General features: G+C 31.1%; 2 protein-coding genes and 1 pseudogene across 2 annotated transcripts; 2 read left to right on the top strand and 1 right to left on the bottom strand.

Moving 5' to 3' along the window:
* Positions 1–1,259: 1,259 nt before the first annotated feature.
* Positions 1,260–21,692, bottom strand: Aprt (adenine phosphoribosyltransferase). Its single transcript, XM_035090332.1, has 4 exons — positions 21,407–21,692; positions 9,369–9,603; positions 2,217–2,295; positions 1,260–1,482 (listed from the first exon to the last, which is right to left on the bottom strand). The coding sequence occupies exons 1-4, from the start codon at positions 21,487–21,489 to the stop codon at positions 1,343–1,345; spliced, it is 537 nt and encodes a 178-aa protein (XP_034946223.1). The 5' UTR covers positions 21,490–21,692; the 3' UTR covers positions 1,260–1,342.
* Positions 11,450–12,354, top strand: LOC118071273 (uncharacterized). The gene is made up of 3 exons (XM_035090333.1): positions 11,450–11,683; positions 11,777–11,951; positions 12,062–12,354. Exons 1-3 carry the CDS (start codon positions 11,645–11,647, stop codon positions 12,340–12,342), a joined length of 495 nt encoding a protein of 164 aa, XP_034946224.1. The 5' UTR covers positions 11,450–11,644; the 3' UTR covers positions 12,343–12,354.
* A 58-nt stretch (positions 21,693–21,750) lies between the features above and the next one.
* LOC118071298 (uridine 5'-monophosphate synthase-like) lies at positions 21,751–23,225 on the top strand (annotated as a pseudogene).
* Positions 23,226–24,739: the final 1,514 nt, after the last annotated feature.

The raw sequence follows: 24,739 nt of genomic DNA, 5'->3' as shown, positions 1-24,739 counted from the left end.
GAATTCAACTCAGTAATTCATAGACTTTATAATAAAAACTCAGTGCACTCATTATCACTCAATATTCCAAAAAATCAGCATTCAGTCGAACTCAACGGACTTAAGTGTACAACGTGGCCTTACAATCCACGTTGTCGTGTACTCAACGCATTCATCGGACTCAGTGTGTATTTCTAGTGTTCATTAGTGTTAGTTCATTAAATTTTTTTCTTATACTTCAAGGAATATTTAAGTCACCTCACTCTTTTAAATTCATTTTTATTTTTAAGATTTGTTATCTCAAAAAGTTAAAAAAATTATTTCCAGTGACAGCTATTTTTGCTGATAATCACGCCGATTTATCGGTACTATCGGGATTACAGTTTTCTAATCGATCGATTATATTCTATTCATTTCCTCGTAAAGACTTCCGTGCAAAAAAAATATTAAATTGAAACGTATGTAATGAAAAGGATTACATAAAAAATATTATAATTTTGTAGAAATGTTTTCATTCCAATCGAAACATCTAGAAGGATTTTATGTTATTCTATAGGATAGTCCAATAGGATTCAACCGATTCTAAAAGGAAAATAATTTTTAAAAGGATTTTACAGGAAATTTTCTATGCATTTTTCCCATTGAAACTTTGTTTTTCAACAGGGTAGTTTAAGCAGGGTACGTACAGACACACATCATTCTTTAAATTGGTCAGTATACTTGTAAATATCTCGAAACGTGGAGAAATGATGGAAATTAAAATTTCACTTATCGAGCCAATTACAATAACTTCTAATGGGAAATCAAAAATTTTTTTTCAATAGGTTTTAACAGAAAATTTCCAACACATTTTTTCCATGGAAATTTTTTCCCAATCGAAATGTTTACGTAGGGTTATAACAGAGATGTCTGTAATTACAATTTTTTAATTATACTTTTTAGTTTTTTTGTAAAATAAGTACCATTAGATATTATGCACCAGAGAGTTTTCAGTTTATTGTAAATTCCTGGATCAAAAAGTTGAATATTTCTCAGTGAATCCAAAATTAATCGATGGACCAGAATAAAAAGAGAAGATCTTAAGAACATCATAGTCTCGTCTTCTAATATAGTAAAAACACAAACCTTTTATCGTTATAATCCCCCTAAAAGAGTAAACAATATTCACGTTACTGTTTTTTTTGTTTGTTCCACAATATTTATTGAGTACAAAAAATACAATATTGTGTATAAAAAATAGATGTTTTATAAATGTGTTGAAATAAAAATTGATAAAAAAATTTTTTTGTCTACTTTGATGTTTTTATGTCGTCGTTAATTTATGCCGTCGTTCGAATAATTAATATTTACACAAGTGTATTGATTAATTATATTGAACGAATGAATGCACAGGAACTGGGAGCTTTGACCGTCCATGAAGATAAGTTAATTCTACGATTACAAGGCACTCAATTACATTGGCACCAGCGGATTTCAACAATCGAATTGCAGCGGCCATTGATCCTATAATAATATTATTCTTGTATAATTGTGCAGAAAACCTAATCATGTTTAGCATTGTAGAATCAAGAAAATTTTTTATAACCATGCAATCTTTTGGAAATTAATAATCCATACAAAATCATGATTAACAATTATACAATCTCGTGGTAATTACTCACGAATTATACTTTAACAGTAGTATAATTTTACATCAAAACAATCATAGGCTTGATGTTCCTTTAAAAAGTTTTTGAAAATTTTTATGAGATAACGACCCGATGTCGTTTATAGATTGAAATAGTGTTCTTATGCTTTTGTCTCAACACAATTAACCTTATTAAATTATACGAAATCTGATCCAATCTCTATAGGGTTTAATAAGATTGTATTGGTTTTAACTATAATGTTTAACTAGGAAAAAAACCTTTATTGGAGTGAAACCAAAATTTTGTTCAGTTTTTATTGATTTATTGTAAAAGATGAGAATTGGAATATTTCGAGTGAATTAAGAATATTTGATCATTTACAGAAGTATTTGGTTTAATATTCTATCATGAACAGTTGTCATTAGTACTAAACGTTACTATAAGAAATAAAATCAAAAGAGAATAAAAATTGTGAGTATTAAAATAATTCTGTGTACGGTAATTCAAATCTTGTATTTCTCGCAGCATTAAACTAAATTGTTATAGATCTCTTTGAAACATGATATGTATCTTATTAATCTTATATATTGGCAGTCAATAATATCATACCTCCGGTTGCTAAAAGATCATCAATAATCAATATGTTTCTTCCATTGCTCACGGTATCCATTTGTACTTCGAATGTAGCCTAAAAAAAATTAGCTGTAATTAAATTAATAAATAATGATGATTATTAATTGTGAATAGTTGTAATGAATCAATTTTCGATACTGTGAAGTTGGGTTTATTTGAGTGATTTATTGAATATTTATAGAAGTTAAAATACAGAGATGTTGCTTAACACTAAATTGCTCGTTGAGTTAGCCTGTAGCTCCCAACGTTTTGCTGACGAATTATAATATAATCCTTTCAATAAAGTATCTTATATCTATGAGAAAATTGTAGTCATATAACATATGTGCTTAGGCAGTTACATTTTGTTATAGAATAGATTAAGTTTAATTTCGATGTGGAGGGTTTTACAATAATCATAACACCTCTCTCCTTAAGATAAAAGTAATGTTCAATATTCACTTTGTCTTTAATTACACCAATAGAGCGTAAATATTTTCGTGGTTTTGGTGCAGGACCAAATTCAGAAGATCGACTCGGTAAAGGCTCTAATGGTACATCTACAGAGCTAGGTTTCCTTCCTATTTCGGAACTGTTAAAAATGTTAAAAGTCAGGTAGTTTAGAAATTTAGAGCATCCGTTCGCGTTTTGATCAGTGTGTCTACATCTAAGAACAATATATAAGATAATCATAATACATATAACATAACCAATGTGCGTGAAAACAGATACCTTATAATCTAATATATTTCGTTTCTCTAAGTCGTCTATCATACTTGATATTACAGTTAACTTATGGCTAGCAATATTTAAATTGTCTAAATTAACATCTGTTTCAGGTAGCTGTTGCATTACAGGTATACTAAAAGGGGTAGAATTTTTTCTATCGCAACAGTCGTCTTGGGTGATGTTAAAAGGAAGGGTTTTTATAGTATAATTACTCATGGAAGAGCTTTCCGCAGCAAGTAACGTTACTGGCGTATAAGCTTTACAATGTGGTCTCAACTCAGAAATTCAAGTTCCTTAAAGGCGAGTATCAATTACTTCGCATGATATGCAAGAAATAGTAACAGAAATTAGTAATGGTGATATATAGATCCAAAAATTTTTATTCTTCAGTTTATACCATTTTTCATTGGTAATTTATACGATTCTAGTATCGCGATTTTTTAGAATATTATTTTTCACTGATAATAATTCTATTTCGCAAGAAAGAGGTAGAAAAAATGAGTAGATTGGGTATGATAATTTACATATATAAAATTGTGAATCAGAGCCTTTAGAATATGATACGTCTTCAATCCAGGGGTACTGATTTTTTGTTTCTGAGACAAGTAGATATTTGTGTGATGGCTGGGTAAAAACATACTGGCTCGAATTACGTAGTGAAAGAAGAGGTATGAGGTTGTATAAAATAAATAGGGTGTCACGTGCTAGAGGTGTATTGATAATTAATACAATTCGATATTCGGAGTAATAAGTTTGTAATGTAAAAAGACTCAAGAGTGAATGGGCATTTGCGTTATCCGGCATGTAGGGATAATGATAATCTAGAGGAATATGTGTTATCGTCTTTTTCAGCTCATTGATATACTGGTCAGGACTTATTATTCTCGGATGTAACATATTACTTCTGGAAAATGAGATTGAGTTTAAAAGAGTATTTAGTTTGTTACGTAATTCTGTATATAGTAGGAATAGATAAGACAAATGACTTCCAACTTTTATTCTTGTCTCCATGTGTACTGTTCATATAGAATAATCAGTCATAAATTTCCTCATTGATTCAAGATTGTCATTTAAAATCTGTTTGCTACGGCGAAAATTAGTTACAGTTTCATTAAAATTTGCGATTGTCGTACTGACTACCTGAATTTGTGATTTAAGTATTGTTGCTAATTCATGTTCGTCTTTTTGTAGTCAAGATATCATTGAGTCGTAACGTTGTGCGTCGTTGTTGTCGAGGTTCCCTGTAATGGTCTTAAAGATAGTTCCAATGGCATCGAACCATCCGCGTTTCACTCGGTTAGTGTCCAATAATTGTTTTAACTCTGTTTCCATTTTCTTTAATTCGGAAGATAGTTGATCTAATAGTAGCAGAGAGGTATGACAAGCGTATAGTGGATTTGATTTGCATAATAGCTTAGTTTGGCTTAAAATGTTTTCAACGAGGTTTTATTTCTGTCATGGCGTGAAGTGTCCAGGTACGTTACCAATTTCCAAGTATTGTCATAGGGACCAATTTTTCCTAATTCATCGTAGTAAATTCCAGAGTTGTGGTCGAGATTGTAAATTTGGTACTGAGCGAGCCCCGGGAGTGCAAAGCTGTAACAATTATATTTTTGAATAACTTGCAAGTTTGACTCGATCTTCAGAACTGTGACATTGTTATTATTGATTTTCAAGGTAACGTTTGTAAGAGAATCTACTCTCACGATTTCGTTAGGACCATTGTGACGAGCAGATAGTTTTTTTGACCTGGGAAATTGTTCGTTTGTAATAAATACCATATCACCTACGCGATAGGTTACTTTACGTGAGTTTATGTCGTAATAAATTTCACTTCGTTGTTGAAAACTTATTAAATTTTTCCGAGATATCTCGTGTGATCTGCGTAGTTTGTAGATCAAGTCGTCAATATAGTCATCATATGTGTACCTAAATTCGACAGGCTTAGTAATAGCGCTTGGTAAAATAGCCCGATGCCCGAAGATTAATTCATTGGGTGAAAAGTTTGTGGACCAATGGTCAGTAGTGTTATACGCAAACACTCCAAAATCTATCCATTTATCCCAATCTGTTTGGTTACTATTTATGAAATGTTTCAGGTAGTCGACAAGGGTGGCATGACTTCTCTCTAATGCACCATTCAATTGAGGGTTATAAGTCGTTGTTTGGATTTGTTTTATTTTGAACAATTTTGCAACTTCTTTTCACAAAGATGAGGTAAAATCTTTTCCCTGATCGGTTAGTATTTCCTCCAATAGTCCGAATTTACAAATAAAATGTCTCGTTATTTTGTAGTGTAGCATAATTACATTTTCCTGAATAGTAATGAAACAACATCGTGTATTTTAGGATTTATCTCTTTTAATTTTCCAAAATGCGTTCTAATGTCAACTTTGTTATTATTGAAATTTAAATCTTCAGAGATAAATATTACGCGACTGTCGTCCCATGATTTAAGAATTTCATCGTATTCTTTTACTTGATTATTGGTGATGATTGTCGACTCTAAAGATGCTAAGAAGTTTTCATGTGAACCATATGATTGGATTTGATTAATATTTATTTGAGTTTGAACAGGATGTGGTGTTTTACGGCTGAGTGCATCAGCATTTTGATTTTTCTTACCTGGCTTGTATTGAATTTCATAATCATACTCCTCTAGTTTCAGTCTTCATCTGAGAAATCTAAAGCTAGGGTCTTCGACTCCCAATAGCCAAGACAAAGGTTAGTGATTAGTGACCATTCGAAACGTTCTACCTAAAAGATAAGAGCGACAATGTTTAACAGCCCAAACTATAGCTAGTAATGCACACTCTATAATAGAATAGTTTGTCTTCGCAATGTTTGAAATTCTACTAGCATAAGCAATTGGTAAATCAGTTCGAATTTCTTTATCTTTGTCCATAACGCCACGTACTTGAGATAATACTGCACCGATTGCAAAATTACTTGCATCAGTAGAGAGAATAAATTCCTTTATGAAATTGGGATATATGAGGTCTGTTTCGGAGATAAGTTGATTCTTTATTATTTCGAATGATTGTTGTGGTGTGCTTGTCCATTGAAAGCTAGCATTTTTTTTTTAATAAACTAGTCATCGATTTGACTATATCATTGAAGTTTTCTATAAAACGCCTGTAGTAACCAGCAGTTCATAAATCGCACCAATTTGTCACCATTTTCTTGATTCGAAATTAAATTTGATTACTCAATCAACTTTCGTATTATCTTCGAGCAATCCCACTTCTGACACTAGTTGTAATAAATCAATTTTTGACACTGTGAAGTTGGGTTTATTTAAGTGATTTATTAAATATTTGTAGAAGTAAAAAAACAGAGATGTTGCTTCTCTTAAGTCTAGATTTAATCTGTTAACTTAACACTAAATCGCTTGTTGAGTTAGCCTGTAGCTCCCAACTTTTTGCTGACGAATTATAATACAATCCTTTTGTTCTGACTGTGAGTTGGCTGAAGGAGAAGTCAGGAATTTATGGACTGAATTTTTTAGGATATTTGGATGCTAGAACAGTCTGGACTTTTGAACGTCGTAAATGAATCGGCTGACACCAATTAACAGTACCAATTAACGATTTATTAGCCACAAAAGAAACAGTAACAGAAAAATAACAAGAAGAGAGTCTGTCTGATAATTATATGAGATGAGTTCACTGAAAAACAAAGTCTTTGAAATGTCGGTACAGTATTGAGTTCACTGATGAGTCGAAGATCACAGGAAAGTTTTAAGTTTTCCTGTACCGGTCTCTGCACCAGGAGTCGTCTGGATTTTTTAAGTAGTCTCAGTTTCATTGTAATGGCGTCAGCCACACAGAAACAAGCGAGTTGTTCGTGTGTGGATCTTGTGTGTGTGTCTGTCCATGAGGCCGTGAGGCGTCGAAGCCGACATCGTTCGCGCCTTTTGTAAGAAGGTGCTGATGCGGACCAACGCGAGCTCACTGATGATGTCTTTTGAGAGTTAGACTACCTGATGAGTTCATAATCATCACCATAGATGATTAACTGGTGAATTATTCCATTTCTGAGAAATATTCTGAGGAGTTGTCTCGGTTTTCACTAGAGAGTTCGACTGCGTGAGCTCTCTGCTAGTACACACGTACCGAGTTGACTGATACAAGGAGTTGTCTGTCGGTTGGCATCGTCCGATGATGCCCAAGAGTCGTCCGAGTACAAACTCAGTACGAATACTCGCAGTAACCGGCAAATACTGACTAATACAGACTGTTTTTCTCGAAAAGTCTGCGTTCTAGAAGCTTCTGGGTCCTTGAGGAGGGATATCAACGCCAAGGAATTAATTAGAGTAGTCTAATTGGCGTAGATAAGATGGCAGGAGAGACCTTGAGTTGTCAACTTAGTTGGTGGGGATAAAAATGTCAGGCTGTCCAAAGAATACCCCTGACCAAGTTAGAACACCTCTAAATAAAGTATCATATGTCTATGAGAAAATTATATTAATATAATTTGTGTGCTTAGGCAATTGTATTTTGTTATAAAATAGATTGAGTTTTATTTCCAGTGGGAAGTTATAGTGATGGATCTGATTTTGCGAATCCCAAATTTTGACATATATCCACGTTTTAAGGTCCCCAGAGTCAAATATGACCGTTTCCCAGTGGACGTCTGTGTGTGTATGTACGTATGTGCGTAAGTGGGTACGTTCGTTCGGAATTTTCCTGGTCGATTATCTCGAGAACAAAAAATGATATCGACGTGGAACTAACTGCATTCGACACGTAATTGCATAACTTAGAACTGATTAGATTTTCAGCAAAATCGGTCTAGCCATTTTTGTTGCAGAGCCAAGAAACTAGCAAAAATGGAAAACGACCTGAATTTTGCAATTTATAAGTTATACTATTTTTTAGACAAAACTTCAAAATTTTTTAAAAATATGAATATTAAATGATTAGAATACTTGTATAGTTTTAAATTGTTATAAACAATAAAAATAGGGATCCATGCTATATATATGAGTACTTTTAACGCATAATTTTTTCTTTTACTAAAATGAAGTGACTAACCATATCAAATAAATAAAAACACACTCATTTCGTTTATAACAATTTCATTTGTTATAAAGAATAAAAACGGGTTATATTCGGGGTGTTTTTTTTTTTATTTTTTCCACTCGGAAGTTGGTCGTGTGGACCTTTCGGGTCGCACCCAGACCACTGCAGAGCACTGATATTTTTTAAGTAAAATTACACGGGAATTCTAAAAAAAAAATTCGCAGGTGAAAAGAAATGTACGCAAAATTGAGTTTTTTTTGTTATAAACAATTTTTTCTTACTAGAGTCTACACATTTGCATTAATAACTTTTTCAATTATACAGAAATCGACGATACTTCGTAGGACACTTTTGGTTTTTTACCGTCTAATAAAGATTTCTGTAACAACACTTTTCTTATTTTTCGCCTATTTTTCGAGATATTCGATTTCAAAAAATGAAACAGATCGTGCTCACTATCTCACAGTTATCATGCCAATTTGTCGGTATTACAGAATTTTTTCCAATCAATCTCAAACGATTGCTTTGCATAGTATCGAAAAGTGGATTTGTTTCTGTTTTCCTATGTCTTACATTATTATCAATTAAATACTTTTATTCGAAGTTTTTTTTAAGTTTTGTCAATCTTGTACTAAAAAATCGTTCCAAGATCGATTGGAATAAATGAAATGGAAATGACTGAAACTGTAATGTGGGTAGGAAGGTCTGTATATCATCAACAACAAACTTAATAATGTTGTGTTTCGAATTCATAAATTTCCGAATGGTCGTTTGAAAGTTGTTTATATAAATAGACTCACTCATTACGAGGATAATTGATTATTTAGACTCTGTTTGTAAATTCCGAATTTCTTTCGAATTCAGGGAATAACTTTCAGTATAAGAATGTTGGTTTTTATAAACCTTTTAATTATTGGCTTTAAAACTACAATGATTGTTCTAGAGCGTTCTTCTGGGCTATATTTTGGGTAATGATAGGATGCCTACACAGTCACAGACTTATGATCAGAATAAAAAAGGTATAGAACTGGGACGGAAGTTTGGTTAATAAGAATGTAGTACCTTTCGAGACAGTTTAAGAATTTCAAATACTTATATTTAATGTTTCTTCAAAAGACCAAATGGATATTAATCCATTCGATAAGTAATGAAAAATGCATTCTACACATTTGAAAGTTGTAATTGATTTATATTTACAATGCTCGATAACAATCAATATTATATTTAAATAAATCTATATAAATTCATTACAACGTGACAACGTCGTGTCTTCAAATAATACCTTATACATAGACTAGTGGCTCAAATAATACGTTGGATACATGGGACTGTCTCTAAACTATACAGATGTTCTCAAATAATACTTTGTAAAAATAAATAAATAAAATTAAATCACCTCTCCATATTCCATCGAATAATTTTCCTGCTTAACATTTCCTGGTAACTTTCCAGCCTTTCTTATGGGAACGAATGGTTTGTTAAACTCAAAACTAAGCAGGGGTCCAAGAAGAAATCCTCTTGATTCTAATCCTACAATTACATCCACATGATTACATTTGCGAACATGGTTGACTAATAAGTCCTTCATGGCAACCATTGCTGGTACATTTTGGAATATTCCTAATATGTCCCTGTACATAAGCAAACAGTATTGAATATAAGGTTATCAAAACTCTAACGATTATTCAACATCGTTACATGATTAATACATTTAATGATATGATAAATTATATGAAAGAAAATACAAACAAAAGAAATTATACACAACTATAAAAAATATATACTAATTAAAACAGAACAATTAGAATGATATATAGTACTAGATGTTAATGCTGTTCTATTTTGTAAAGAAAGATGTAGGGAAATGACGTCTATAACCAGAAAAAAAATAAACAGCATTAATGTCCAGTACTGAAGAATACATCTGATGCGCTCTAACCCTGAAAAAATTGTCATACGTAATCATGTCTGAGAAAATACACTACGCGACATAATTGGTGTTTCAATTTAGTATAGAAGAGTATAGGGAATCGTATGTATGATTTCCGAAAAAAACTACCAAAATCGGATATCATTTATGTTGCGTAGTATAATCCATGTATTATATGTGATTTTATATGATTCGTATAACTAAATCTTACCAAAAACAGCCCCATGAACTATAAAAAATTGCGCGCCAAGTTTAAATGATGAGGACGATAATCTTTGTTCTATGAGAATGCTATTTTCGTAAATATACGTAACTTAAAAGATTACAAAAAGTCATAAAATAATTATACGCCAAGTATTGCATTTGTATAAAATCTTTTATATTTATCAAAGTCAAATAAATACATTTTATTTGAAATTGTTAGGTATTTTTTAAACAAACATCATAGATAACTTTTGATAATCAAATAAAAGAATTAACAAATAAAAAACGAGAAAAGATGGAGTATATTGCATTAAAAAATTAAATACGGAAAAAAATAATCCCAGATAGACTTGGTTGATCATCATAAAATTCATACAACGATTTCTGGAAATTTTATGTCAACTTTCTGTACTTTTTATTTAATATATTGAATTTACTTCGGATTTCCACTAAATTTACATCAATTTCGTACTTCAAATTTTCATCATTTGAAGCATTAACATATTTATGATTTAATACGCCAACGTTGATACGTTTGTTGTGCTCATTTAATTTACGATAAATGTAAGCTATGCGTATTGTAAATAAGATGTCAAGTCTTAACGGAAAATAGGAGCCATATAATATAGGAAATGTTTAGCCTACATATATCAACAATATGACTTCTAATTATCAGAATAATTAGCATTCATAAAGTACCGTAAACTAATAGGAAATTCGAGAGAAATATATGCCGATGATAAATGATCCAGCATCCCTTAAAATCGAAAGTAACGCAGTGTTCATCGGAAGCCTTCGTATTCATTCGGATTTTTCCTAAAATGGTGGATTGTGCGTACGTACAACACGACTTCGTGCAGTGAATTAAATAATTAATAACATTGCAGTGGAATTATAAACTTTTATTGAATTAAAAGTGATAAATGAGATCTTTTGACGAACAATCGAGGTAAGTTCAGTTGCGTTATTTCCTAAATTAATGTGTATCGTTTTGAGAATGTTGAGAGCTTTGAAAGCCATGTTGACATGTCAACATAACTGCAGTTATGGAGTTATCGACAAATTTTGAACGATACAATATAAACAGAAGTTTTTTCATTTATCATTAATTTCAATAAAAACTTTCTATAATGCGTTCATTATGTAAAAGCCTTCATTTATATATAACCTTTTTGTACTTCAAATCATAGTTCTATTCTCGTTTTTTGTTCAATTATTATAATAATTACTGTAATTATAATTATAGTAGTAAATTAGCTTCTTCGTTTCATTATTGTTTAATTATATGTTTTTTTCTTTCAGTAAAATGATGTTAGAGATATTTCTAATCTCTATTTCGATTTTTATTTGCATATTTATGATTCGTTATCGATGGAAAAAAAAACCAAAAGATTCTCTTAGTACAACTACAATACGTCAACATATCCTGCAAGAAGAGAATCGAAAGAAACTATACATGAAAAAAAAAATAACATCTTCTGATCAACAAGATAATCTCCAGCCTAATATGTTAGCAGTTTCCAACGTTGCTTTTCAAGATGATCCTCAACCCAGTACTTCAGCAACATAATGCTTTGGTAAGAAAAATGTTATTAATTAAGTAATATTATATTTGATAATTAATAATACGTATATGTCACTACATGTATTAACAACGACTTAAATTATAGAAACGTCACCTAGAATTCCTTGGAGGATGTAATGTAAGAGATGCGCTACATCGTTATTTCCAAGCAACAATGACACCAACATTGGCGACGAATTTTACCTGGACTGGTAAAACGAAAGGAAACGTTGAAGGCAAAAGGATTTTATATAAAACTAAATTAGTTTCAATTTTTTTCAGTAAGTAATTTTTTTTTCCGTCAATTTTTATACACCAATATATATATATATATATATATAAATTGTGATTGTACATCTACTAATATATTACAATTTTTTAATTGATTTAGATGTGGTCAAGAAAACCTCAAACATCAACCAACTTACTTCGGATGAATGGAGGTCGAGTTGCCCGGCAGTTTTAAAAAGCCACAAGCAAATTGTTTTAAATATGCGAAATGCTGCGAAAAAAAGTACTCAATCAAAGAAATCTCGTCGCAATAGGCGTGAAGAAGAAAATTTATTTTTTCCAAATTTGGAAAATCCACAACCGGGCCCTAGTACCATTGCAGACAGTGAATCCGATAGCAGTAGTCATGTGAGTGATGATAATATGGACAGTGAGCAATAACATAAAATTATATTATCCTTTTTTTAAATGTAAAACCATACTGAACTAAATGTAAAGTTTAATACTCTAAATTATTAATTAATAATAATCAAGTATAGTATTTTCATTAAATATTGATTCTTAATCATTTCTTACTACCATAATGATCCCAACATGAGCCCAATAAACTCCCTTTTTATGCTCCTAAGTTTCCATCAAATTTCCATCAATCCTGTAGCTACGCTGAATTAATTATAAGATACAGTATGAACGAAAGTTGCCAGTAAATTTCCTCTTTCGCAGGCAGAGAACTTGTGCTTTCAAATTGACTGACACTAGACATCAATGTGTTTATAACATTTAATGACTAAACATTTATTCTTAATTTCGTATTCTAATTCTGTCATTTAAATCTGTCCAGTTGAAAAGCGATGGATCAGGAATAGGGTATTCCAATTAGCAATCAATTTTGATTATAAATTTGTGGAAATTTGAAGTAAATAATCCGGAATTCGTCTATCTGGGTAATCATATGAAAAAAAAATTGGTGATTTTAATTGCAAAAAATTTGATACCTCAAAAACTTGGTGTGGCTTTTATGTTTTCTTTTACATTGAAAAGAATCTTTCTTATTTCGTCTCCTCATAATATCTTTGAAATATTGGATGCTGTAAAAGTATCATCTTTTTTTCATCCTTTCCAAAAATCGTACATTTGAGATAAATAAATCTGTATTTTCTTAAATCCTGTATATAGGGGCGTGGCCAATTATTAATTATTTAAAGTAATCAATATCGAAAGACAATAGCATTCTTAATCTATTCCTGAAGTAAATTAATAAGGTTTTCAGAAGTTTTTATGGCATATTTAAGTCATTATAATATTTAAACTTAGCGCATGAGACACTACTAAAGTCAATGTGTCTCTTGATACAGTCAAAGCTCTATAGTCAACTTCAGCCAGTTGAGAAAAAAAAAGACGTTCACCGTACCGTAAAAAATTGAAAAAATTAATTTTTTTTTTAAATTCCAACCGGAAAATGTTTAGAAAACGATTCTGAACATTCTATAATTTTTTAAAATTTTTTAAATAATGAGAAATATTTTTCATATATTAACTAATTAAAAAGGCACTCAACGGCACATTTTACCGAAACGCCCAAAATGGTCAGTTTTAGTGCGCGCGGAAAGTAGAAATATTCTATCGGAAAAAGCTTAACCATTTCAATAGGAAATAGTCTTTTTCCACAGGGAAATACTACTTTAATATTGCTTATTTTATCAAAGTATTTTTTAACACGATTAGACTTGTTTCTATCGGAAGACATCAAAAGAGAGAGTTACAATAAAGAATAGACTTCTTCGACAGGAAAAGTACTACTGGAAAAAAAATTTTTATTTCACTAAAGTGCCCTGAAGATTTCGATAGGAAACGAAGAATTCAAATAGGATCAGCCACACAAATATTTTTTCAAAAGTTCAATCAAAAAATATGGATTTTTATCAGAATTGGGAATAAATATTGTAAAATAAAAGAATGAGAATAACTAATATTAAATGTTAGTTTATTCAAAGTGACAGATTCAAATACAGAATCAAAGACAAGACGTTTAATGTTAGCTAGTCTCAGTCCAAAACTGGAAATAAACAAACTCTCCCGTCGTTTCTATGAATCTAATCGTCAAGCAATCGTCGTTAACTAACAAACTGTCGTTAGTCAAGCAATCCATAGATGGAGACATTCATACATTTTACAGTTCTCCCGATCTTCTAAAAATTGCCTCCTGGCAATTTCTAATAGCTGGGTAAAAATATTGGATTTAGCTGAAATAAATTAATATGCAAAATCCGAAATTAAATTTCTAATTCGAAATTATGAAAATTAATTAAATAATCATTCAGTCTAGATTCCAATATTGCTGCTTCTCAACTCTGCCTGCTTAAGAATAAATAAAACAAATTATTCTGGCAGGAAAAATCCTGCGGTGAGTAAAAACCTCCAAAACAGGCCAAAATAATCTAAATTAACTAATAACGTGACTCTATACATTTAAAAAAAAAATCTTAAACACTAAGAGTTCATCAGTCAAAATTTAAACTTTAAAAATTCATCTTTCCTTCCTCCCTTTCCATAGAAAAGAATCCGGGAAGTAAAGAATGAAAATCCACAAGAGCTGGAAATGCCAAGAATCTGGGAGGTCAAAACAAGGGAGATCTAGACAGATTTTAAAAATTACTGCAGCATCAAAATTGATAATGAATTCTTAATTTGAATTCAAATTCCTTTTTTCATTTAATTGAATAGTCTCACCTGTTGGAGAATACTTCTCCAAATTAATAACTGACTACAAATCCCATTCATAAAATCAGACTCTTAAAATCACAAAAATAATAAACAAATGATTCACCTTGCAAGGAATTTTCAAAAACATGAGTTCAATAGTTTCAACCGACTTTTAGAACTTAATAGGATACTATGGACACTTAGTGCCTAATTTAACTTCATTTTGGCCATTAATGAAAAAAAGATTAACAACACAAACGCTCCAACCGTGTATATCCTATAGTAACTCCACGAGAACGCCCCAGGACAGACATTGTGAGTTTAAATCAAAAATTCAATGATCAATGAGAGCTAACGTTTTCAGACTAGAAGTTACGAAACGCTAAATTCAACAGAAATTAGGAATCCAGGAAGAGTCAACAATCAATCATCAACATCCTAAGGAATGAGTCTATTCCTGTAAACCACTTTTAAACGACCATTCGAAATTTTCTGAATTCTTAAAACAACATCATTTAATTTGTTTTTAATAATATATGGACCTTCCCAATATGATTGAGGTCTAGGGCATTTCTCTTTAATTCTTTTAGGAACATAAAACAAAATTTTTTGACCTACGTCAAAAGACAAAATATTAAATTTTGAATCATAATTAGATTTGCGTTGTCCTGATTTAATTTCTGAATAATGTCGCACATAATCATGAGTGAGTGGTAATTTTTTACTAAGATCAAAAATATATTTACCTATAGAATTGTCCTTAGAAATATTTTCGGAAGGAGAAATTCCACAAAAAAAATCTGAAAGTAACCTCAATTCACGACCTAACATTAATAATGCTGGAGAAAATTCTGTAGTCTTATGTCTAGAAGAACGATAAACTAACAAAAATAGAGAAATCCAACGATCCCAATCTTCATGATTTTTATTTATAAATTTTGATAAATACTGAAGAATAGTCCTATGCAACCTTTCAACTGATCTATTAGATTGAGGGTGAAGAGGTATAGTTCTAGTCTTTTTAATTCCAAAAAGATTCATCACCTCTTTGAAGATCTCTGATTCAAACTCTCTACCTTGATCGGAATAAATTTCTAAAGGGACACCATATCTACAAAATATTTGGGAAACTAAAGCTTCAGCAATAGTAGAAGCCTGATGATTATGAAGAGAAATTGCTTCAGGCCATCTAGTAAAATAATCAGTAACAACTAGAAAGAATTTACTTCCAGAAGAAGTTTTAGTAAGAGGACCCAAAATATCAATCGCAACTCTTTCAAAAGGAGAGACAACATTATAAATTTAAAGAGAACCATATGATCTCTCCCCAAGTAGAAAATAGTTATCTAAAAGATGTCTTTAATATTCATTTAAAATGATCTCTTTCTCCGCAAGATGTCTGAACGGTTACATGTGAGGTCTCCATATCAACTCCTATGTCTCGCTTAATTTTGTCTTTAAGACTAATCTACATGATGTCTGTAAGAAGTCTGAAAGAAGTCTAGAATTTGTCTACAGGAGACTTATTTTACATTATAAGTTTGTCATTTATCAATAGATGTCTCAACAATCTTTTTTCTAGGTATTATCGACAGTAGCTATTTAACTGTTGTTATCAGTTGGGATTTATGAAAAAATTTAGCGGCATGATTACTTCAATTTTTTTCCCCGTACAATTACGTAAAAACGATCAAAAAATTAAATAAACAAATATATTATTACTCGAAAATTACTTTTAATAGTAATGTTAAGAATATTCTCCTATGAAATATTCCATAAAAGTGATTGTTTAACTAATATCGTGGGCAAGGTACTTTATCTCATTATGAGATGAAGTACCTGGCCCACAAACAGAGAAGAGAGACCAGTATAGAAGTCCAGTCTTTATGGGAGGTAAAAAATGCAGTCAGCATTTACGAACGTAACCGCAAGATGGCACGCTAACCCAGCATCTGGCCGAGATAATATGAAGGGCGGAGCTTCGTTTGGTTCTCCAGTAGTAGGGAACGAAGAAAACCAGAGGAAGCAATTTCCGCAGCCCAGAGATCATATGATATAAGGCTTAAAGCGAAATTGTAAAAAAAAAACATAGAAATGATGGAAATAGTTTTTCTTCGATAGAAAAAAACTTTTTCCAAGTTCTCAAACCCCCGAATGTGAGGAAAATCAGACTTAGATTGAGTGACTGTTTTTATAGCCACTCATTTGTAGAGAATTGAATTTTTTGCTAAATAAAATATTTTTTTTTTCAATTTTTTTTTTTTATTGTTGATAATAAAAAAAAAAGCAAAATAAAATTAAATAACAAAAACAAAGAGAATTTAATCCTCGCTAATGAGTGGCTATATTTGCTATCATAGTAGTTTCATAAAATCTTTTTTTTTAATATTAAAGAAGAATGAAAAATTTGACAACCCATATAAACACACACTCCTCTGGATGGCATTTTTCACACACTCACTCACTCACTCATGTCACCAAAGTTCGATAAAAAAAAAAAGGGATAAAATGTACGAAATCGATAATTGGGACAGAGAAATTAAAACAATTATTGCAAGACGAAATAGGTTGGGAATTTAGAAAAATAGAGTCATAGGAGGCCCTATAGACTGTTTAAAAAATGAAAAATGATATTTTCTAGAGGTAATTGAAAGAATATATTCTTTCTAGCACAACAACAACGTTCTCGACGTCGCGACGTAGTTGCTTTTAAAAAAAAGCCCGCATAGCGCCTATTCTATGCTAAGGAGGGGTAAACTCCAACAGCTCCATTTATATAGAGCGACGATAAAAAAATTAAAAGAAAAAAATTGCGAAATAAGTATGGCTTATTTGATAGAAAATTCAATTCTCTACAAATGAGTGGCTATAAAAACGGTCACTCAATCTGAGTCCGATTTTCCTTACATTCGGGGGATTGAGAACTTGGAAAAAAGTTCCACTAGCATAAATGTGGGTCCTTCATTCAATTTTTCATCCTTCTTTAATATCAAAAAAAAAGATTTTTTAAAACTACGATGATAGCAAATATAGCCACTCATTAGCGAGGATTAAATTCTCTTCGTTCTCATTAATTAATTTGATTTTGCTTTTTTTTTTTGTTATAAACATTTAAAAAAAAAAAAAAGAAAAAAAAATATATTTCATTTGATAGAGAATTCAATTCTCTACAAATGAGTGGCTATAAAAACAGTCACTCAATCTGAGTCCGATTTTCTTTATATTTGAGGGACGAGAGCTTGTGTTAGGAATTTAACTGTATTGGGATATTCACAATGAGAGTAAAGGAGAACACAAATCTTGTCTTTCCTCTCTTTTAGATTGAAAGGCGTGGCTCAAGTAATTCGGAGCAGCGCCATCATGTGTTGGGTTCACAGAAGCTTTTATGTTGTGACCTAAGATTACCGACATGTTGACCCAAAATACCGACATGTTGACCGAAACTCCGTCCGGATTTTTAACACAGCATTGGACTTCTATGGTGGTCTCTCTTCTCTGACTCCACCTAAGAAAATGGCCCCTTCTCAATTTCACTGAGAATATCGTATTGCAAAACATTCGAGTTTTCCAAAAGATTATGTTAATTTTTACAGACGCATAAAATTCCGCAATTTTGTTGTCACAACAGATCCTCCTAATAACTGTGTTTATGTCAATAAGGAAAAAATAGTTTTTATTAAATACATCTGTTTCGCAAAATCAAACGTGACGGGAAGCCCTATTATAATTGGCTCCGAAGTCCTTAAAGATAAATCTCTAGATCATTATCCAATTGACTCGAGATTTATAGGAGTTTCTCAAGTATTGGAGTTTTCAGAATTTCAATCCTAGCCAGTTGAAACAATTAGTCGTATTCCCCTATTGAGATCTATTCATATCCTATTGGATGTTGGAGATGTCAAACCTATTGGATAATGTTAGATCCTATTGAGGTTCGATACATAATAAAGAAAATTCTGAAAAAGCCTATAGGATTTAGTCTTTCTTAATGGGAATGTTTAAGCAAGGAAAGCATCAGCAATACCATGACTTCGACCAGGTCTGTGCTGAACTGAAAAATCATATTGGAACAAAGTTTCTAACCAACGAGTAACTTGATCTTTAGGATTTTTGAAAAAAAGTAACAAGCTAAGAGGAGTATGATCAGTTTTAATTGTGAATCGTTTACCGAGAAGAAAATGACGGAAATTTTTAACCGAAATAACAACAGCTAACAATTCTTTTCTAGTAACACAATAATTTCGTTCACGACTCAGAAATTTTTCAAATTATCTATTATTATAAACCTCAATAGGATTTTGCATTATCCAATGGAGTTGTTTTCAAAAAATTTAAATAGTTATAAATAATGAATAATTGTTAAGTGTCATATCTCATCGAAAATAATATTGTAAAATATTTGTATGTCGCAATCTAATGACTATTAGACTAACGACAGTTTTTTAGTTAACGACGATTGCTTGACGATTAGATTGTTTGTAGCAACGAGGGGAGAGTTTGTTTATCTCCTGTTTTTGACTGAGACTTAGGTTGACTGCACGGATTCTTTCTTTCTAATTAATTGCTGTCAATCTTTAGTAAACATTTTTCTTTATTTATTAATTTTCCGAAATTGTTATTTGGTCTTATTTTACAATATCATTTCGACAAAAACATTCGCATCTATGTGATCTACGCACTATTAAATACGATTTTGAATTGTTTATAACAAATTTAAATTGTTGTAAACAATGCGTGATTGTTCAATGTGATATTTGGTTACGAACAATGACGTCCAGTCAATATCGACTCAATATTCAAGTGAAATTGTTATTGTTTGTCACACAAGTTTTTTCAATAGCTAATTTTTTTATCTACTCATTAGTTTTATTGTTATTAAAAAAACAGCTTAACAACTTAAATTCCTTCCAGATCTTCTTTATAATAATATCTTTCGAATAAATTTTGGTTAGGGTTGATATTTCGATCCGTTCTTAAGATATCAGAAACGGAAAAAATGCTGACGTACATACAAACGTGCATACATACATACGTACGGACAAGTCGAACTTATTAAATAATGCAAAATCCTATGGAGGTTTAATTAATTTTTTAAATAATTTTTAAGTCGTGTTTCCTTTTCGAATCTATTGATTTTCTATAAAATTGTTTTAATGTTCTCCTTTTAAATAATATAAAATCCTATTATGGGACATTGGGATAAATATATAATTTCTGAGTTGCATTCTACCTGTCATATCTTCATAAATGACAATTATTCTTTTTTTGCTTTAAAATACTTGCTAGGATGCAAACTTGATTAATGTTCAAAATATTTCAAATTTTTAACCCAAATAGATTAGACGAAAGTCATGTTTCCATGTTTTAGAATTATGCAGTCGGCAGCGTACTGGACTTGTGGACCCGAGGATGCCAGGATCGAATCTCACCATAATCAGGATTTTTTCAGACAAAATTTTTAATAAATTTCATTCCAGGTGTACATTTAAACAACAAATTCGTATATACAAAAAACCTCCAGAGCGAATTAAAATTTCCTTTCGTTTAAAAGAATTTTTTTTGTGGTGATGAAATCTTATTGAAACGTTCAATAGGTTCACCTTTGATTTTAGAGGAAATTCTGAGACAACAATATTCCCAGTGAATTATATCAAATCCTATTATAGCATCGAAAAGGAATTGCCTCTTTTCAATGAAGAAACTGTAATCTCACAAGTCCTATTAAATTCACTAAAATCTTATTGGAGAATCGAATAGGATTCTGCATCATTCTATTGGAAATTCTGAGACAACAGTATTCCCATTGAATTATATCAAATCCTATTAGGAAGTTAAATAGGATTCAGCATACCTCAATGGGACATCTGAATAAGATTCAGCGTATTTCAATAGTACAACTCAATAGGATTCAAGCGATTTCTATAGGAAAAACAAAAACGTTCAATAGAAAATTTACGATGAAATTTTTCTATTGAACTCCCTTCTCGCAATAGAATTCTGTAAGCAGGGATTACATTAATATAACCATGCAATATAACGCCCACATCACACGGATCTAACAACTGTAACGTTCATGCCAATGTAATTATAAAATTTGTACTACAAAAATACTATCTAAGGTCAACTCCGACAATTTTTTCTGAAGCTTTTTAAAAAGATTTTCTTCATCCAATACCACAAATTTTTCTAGAAATGTTTTGAAAAATATTGTCGATCTTAATAATGGATAAAAAATCCCAAAATTTTAATATTGATTCACTGGTTAATGACGAATTTAGCCACGTATTTTTTTTTTTAATAATTCTGAAAATTTCCCTGACTGAATGTTGTTTCTGTTACTAAGAATATGTAACATTGTTATGACTATAATTTTGGCCTTGCTACTTTTATGCAGCATTTATTTTTTCAATCAAGTTAATACGACACCAGACATTGATGTTTTTTTTTGTATAATATGGATTAAGGAAATCACATGTATAGCCGTAGAAAAATGGAACAAGATCAATGTCCAGTGCTGTTTTGAATGTCGTCTTTCATTATTTACATTAAGTTAAATTGTTGGAAGAATTATACAATTGTTGCAAATCACATTCTGACTATGTCGGTAACGATAAAAACATAAGTAAATTTGAGAATAGAATAAAATTTCAGAAAAAAGCTATGGTTATATCAAGTCAAAACATCTTTTTTACTCTAAGGTGTTTTATATTCAGAAATACAGTAGAGAAAAAATTCATTATCTTATATGTATTTCGGAAATCACAGTTAAAAATACAATGTCAAAAAAGTTATTTGAACATACTTGTAAATTATTCCTTTTTTTGGAAAATCCTCATGGGTCGTTATTGATTTGCGAATCAATTCAATTTTTTCAGGATCATCCATTTGCAATTTTTTTATAACCGAAAATAATCAATTAATTAAACAATTTGATTACTACGAGTGAGAAACAAATGAAATTTTATTATAACAGGAACATCAAATGTCTTATCAAGATACACTACGCGATATAAATGCTATCTGAATTTGGTATTAGAGAGTATAGGAAATCAGATGAATAACCTTAAAAAAATTAGACAACATTTATGTCGCGTAGTACACTCGTGTTCATTAATGCCTTCCCATTACCATGGGAGAAATTACCGACCGAGACGGTTTTTTTTTTATATGAATTATTCCATCTATTATTTTTCAAATATTCTATGACTAAATTCTCCTCCGGCCCTGCCCCCTCTTAAAAATAAATTTTCCTACTCCAAAACATCTTATTTCCCCTAATTTTAATTATTTCCCCTCATTTTTGACAGCTAACAAACATTTTTGTTTATAAATAATAAACAGTGTACAGTGTCAATTTTATAAATGTAAACATAACTCGTGTTGACATGTATTCGAGAGGCGAGTTATCATAGGATATCTAAAGATTTTTGTAAGTAATTATCAAATTTAAATTTAATTTAATATTACAGGTTATAATGTAATTAAAATATAATTGATATCAATTATATTTTATTATGATTTATCTCAATTTTAGAGCCGGCTTTCAAGTACTCTTTGGAAATTAAGCGATAGTAGTAAAAAAATTGATCAATTATGTGGTACATTCCAATGATAATAAGAAAAAAAGAAGCAAAAAGTTATAGTACAAAAAAAATGATTAAAGGTGAATACAAAAAAGGAGATAATTGTGTTATTATCGAAGATGTTATTATCAGTGGAAGTAGTATTTTAGAAAAGACTTAACTCCAGAAGGTTTGAACGTTACTAAAGCATTAGTAATTATAGACCGAGAACAAAGTGGCAAAAAAAATATAGAAAATGCTGGTATTAAAGTAAGAAGTTTGTATACTCTTACCAAGTTAATGAAGTATCTTTTTGAAGCTGTTAAAATTACTTTAGAAACGATTAAAAATGTTTCTCAATACATAAAAGAATATTCAGCGACATTGATAACATTGAATAAAGGTAAAAATTAATATAAATTTTAAAACATTGCAAAACAAACATTCATAAAAATGAATGATTGATTTTTAAATATTTAATATGTTTACAGAATCATCACATAATCGTTTGATAATGGATTATGCATCTAGATCAAAGCTTACTATGAATCAGCTGGCTGCCAATCTTTTCGAGCTCATGGGAAAAAAAAAACAAATCTTTGATTAGCAGCTGACATGACAAAAACTAATGATATTTTAGAATTAGCTGAACTTGCTGGACCCCACATTGTTATTTTAAAAATCCACGTAGACATAATTGATGATTTTTATGAAGCATTAAAACATAAATTTTTGATCATGGAAGACTAAAAATTTTGAGATATCCGTAACACAGTAGCTCTGCAATATTCTAAAGGATTGTATAAAATCTCGGAGTGGGCGGATTTGGTAACTATTCATCCAGTATCTGGTACAGGAGTTTTAGATGGTGTCAAAGAAGCTTCAAAACATATTTACAAAGATCGAGGAAAATTCTTAATCACAGAAACGTAATCACAGAAATGTCATCACTTATTTTTAGTTTTTTTATTTTTTTTAGGTAACATTATTCCTTCACTCTCTTTCAGAAGCAGAAATGAAACAGAATTCATTTTTGTTTATAAATAATAAACAGTGTATCTTCAGTGAATTTAAATGTTACATTTATTATAATTATAAAAAATGTTATGACTTCAGTCATAACAATTCATTATTTTTGTTATTTTTCAATATACATATTAATAAATGTTAATGATAATCACAAAAAATACTTTTTATTTTTATTCTTATTTTTATTAATATTTAAAACATAGTACATTCTCATTCTTAAAAAGATCTAATTCTTTTTTGAGAAAAATATCATACGTATTTGCAATGATATGATAAGAAAATTTTTTATTTAATTATTTATACAAAGATATTTTATTTTATTTAATTTCCGGAGTATCTGAAGCTAAATCATGACTTGTAGGAGTGACATTAACATTGACATGTGATTCTCTTCTCGCTGGACCAGCACCAAAACCAAAGGTCAAGAAAGATCTCTGTTTCTGTTGAAGTGCAAGAGGTGCAGGTGTTTTGACAGCTTGTCGATACTCTTCGCTGTTTGACTTGTCTTGCCGTTGACCCGGTGACGAGGTCAAAAGGTCCGGTAGAACCGAGCTAGGTCGTGAGCCAGGCGATGAATCTGACCTCTGGAAGTCTCCTTCTCCGCTGCTTCTTGCACGTTCTCCTCCTTCTCGATTCTGGGTGATAACAGGGCTGTACTCGCTAGCTGTGGTACTAGCTGTAGACTTAATATTTCCAGCATCGTCAGAAGTCGGTGGGTCAGTAGGTCTACAACTTCGTCTTCTTGAAGAGTCCTCACTTGCTCGCAAAAGTCTGGCTTCATGTCGTTCTCGTCAGAAGTTTTGTTGTCTATTGCCAAAGATTATTTCACTTTCAGTTTTTTCTCTTCTTGGCCTTGACTATTTCTTTGTGGAGCTTGTGCACCAGATCCTCCATTGCCTGCTCCACTTGAATTCGCAGCTGAATGATGATTAGAAGGTGGCGTAGAAACTTTGTGCTGGTGTCTTGGATCATCTCGAGGGGTTGGTGGCAATGGTCGAGAAGGCGCTTGTGGTTCAATGAGTCTGTGAGGAATGGCAGGTCGTGCTGGAGGTCCAGGTTCAGGTATTTCTCTCTGATTTCTACTTGAAGCTTTTTCTTTATTAGAGTGTGGCTGTTGAGGAATGTCTTGAGTTAACGTTCGCTCTTCCTGGATTTGCTGGAAATTATGACGCAATGTGTCGCCTCCAGGAGATTGAACTATTGATGATGGTTCTCCAACAATAATTTTAAAATTCAAAAGACACTTAAAAATACTTAATACAAACTAAATTTGAATTTATTTAGATAGATAATCATTCTTATCACTTGTTTTTTTATCATTCAATTGTTTATGACATTGATTTATCATAACATGTTGAAAAATATTTTTTAAGATATCTAAAGAAATATTTCACTCGAGTGATATAATGAACAGATCCAATATATATACTAATCTATCTCCTGCTCAAAGAGGCATAATTATTGGACTTTTGGAAGCAGGTAAGAGTGTAGCAGAAGTATCTGCATTATTACAATGCAGTACAAAAACTGTGAATTTATGGAAA

The sequence above is a fragment of the Chelonus insularis genome, unplaced genomic scaffold (genome assembly GCF_013357705.1).
Source record: "Chelonus insularis isolate UGA/USDA-ARS -01 unplaced genomic scaffold, ASM1335770v1 contig_76_pilon, whole genome shotgun sequence".
NCBI lineage: Eukaryota > Metazoa > Arthropoda > Insecta > Hymenoptera > Braconidae > Chelonus > Chelonus insularis.
Note: the sequence above shows the minus strand (reverse complement) of the source record. Positions and strands in the feature narration are given on the sequence as shown.

Excerpts from the sequence above, each read along its gene's own strand:
- LOC118071273 (XM_035090333.1), top strand. The coding sequence starts at position 11,645 with ATGATCCTCAACCCAGTACTTCAGCAACATAATGCTTTG. Across the intron at positions 11,684-11,776 it reads TTCAGCAACATAATGCTTTG|AAACGTCACCTAGAATTCCT; the intron begins GTAAGAAAAATG and ends CTTAAATTATAG. Across the intron at positions 11,952-12,061 it reads ATTAGTTTCAATTTTTTTCA|ATGTGGTCAAGAAAACCTCA; the intron begins GTAAGTAATTTT and ends TAATTGATTTAG.
- Aprt (XM_035090332.1), bottom strand. The coding sequence starts at position 21,489 with ATGGATGATCCTGAAAAAATTGAATTGATTCGCAAATCAATAACGACC. Across the intron at positions 2,296-9,368 it reads ATTCGATGGAATATGGAGAG|GCTACATTCGAAGTACAAAT; the intron begins GTGATTTAATTT and ends AATTTTTTTTAG. Across the intron at positions 1,483-2,216 it reads TGATCTTTTAGCAACCGGAG|GATCAATGGCCGCTGCAATT; the intron begins GTATGATATTAT and ends ATATTATTATAG.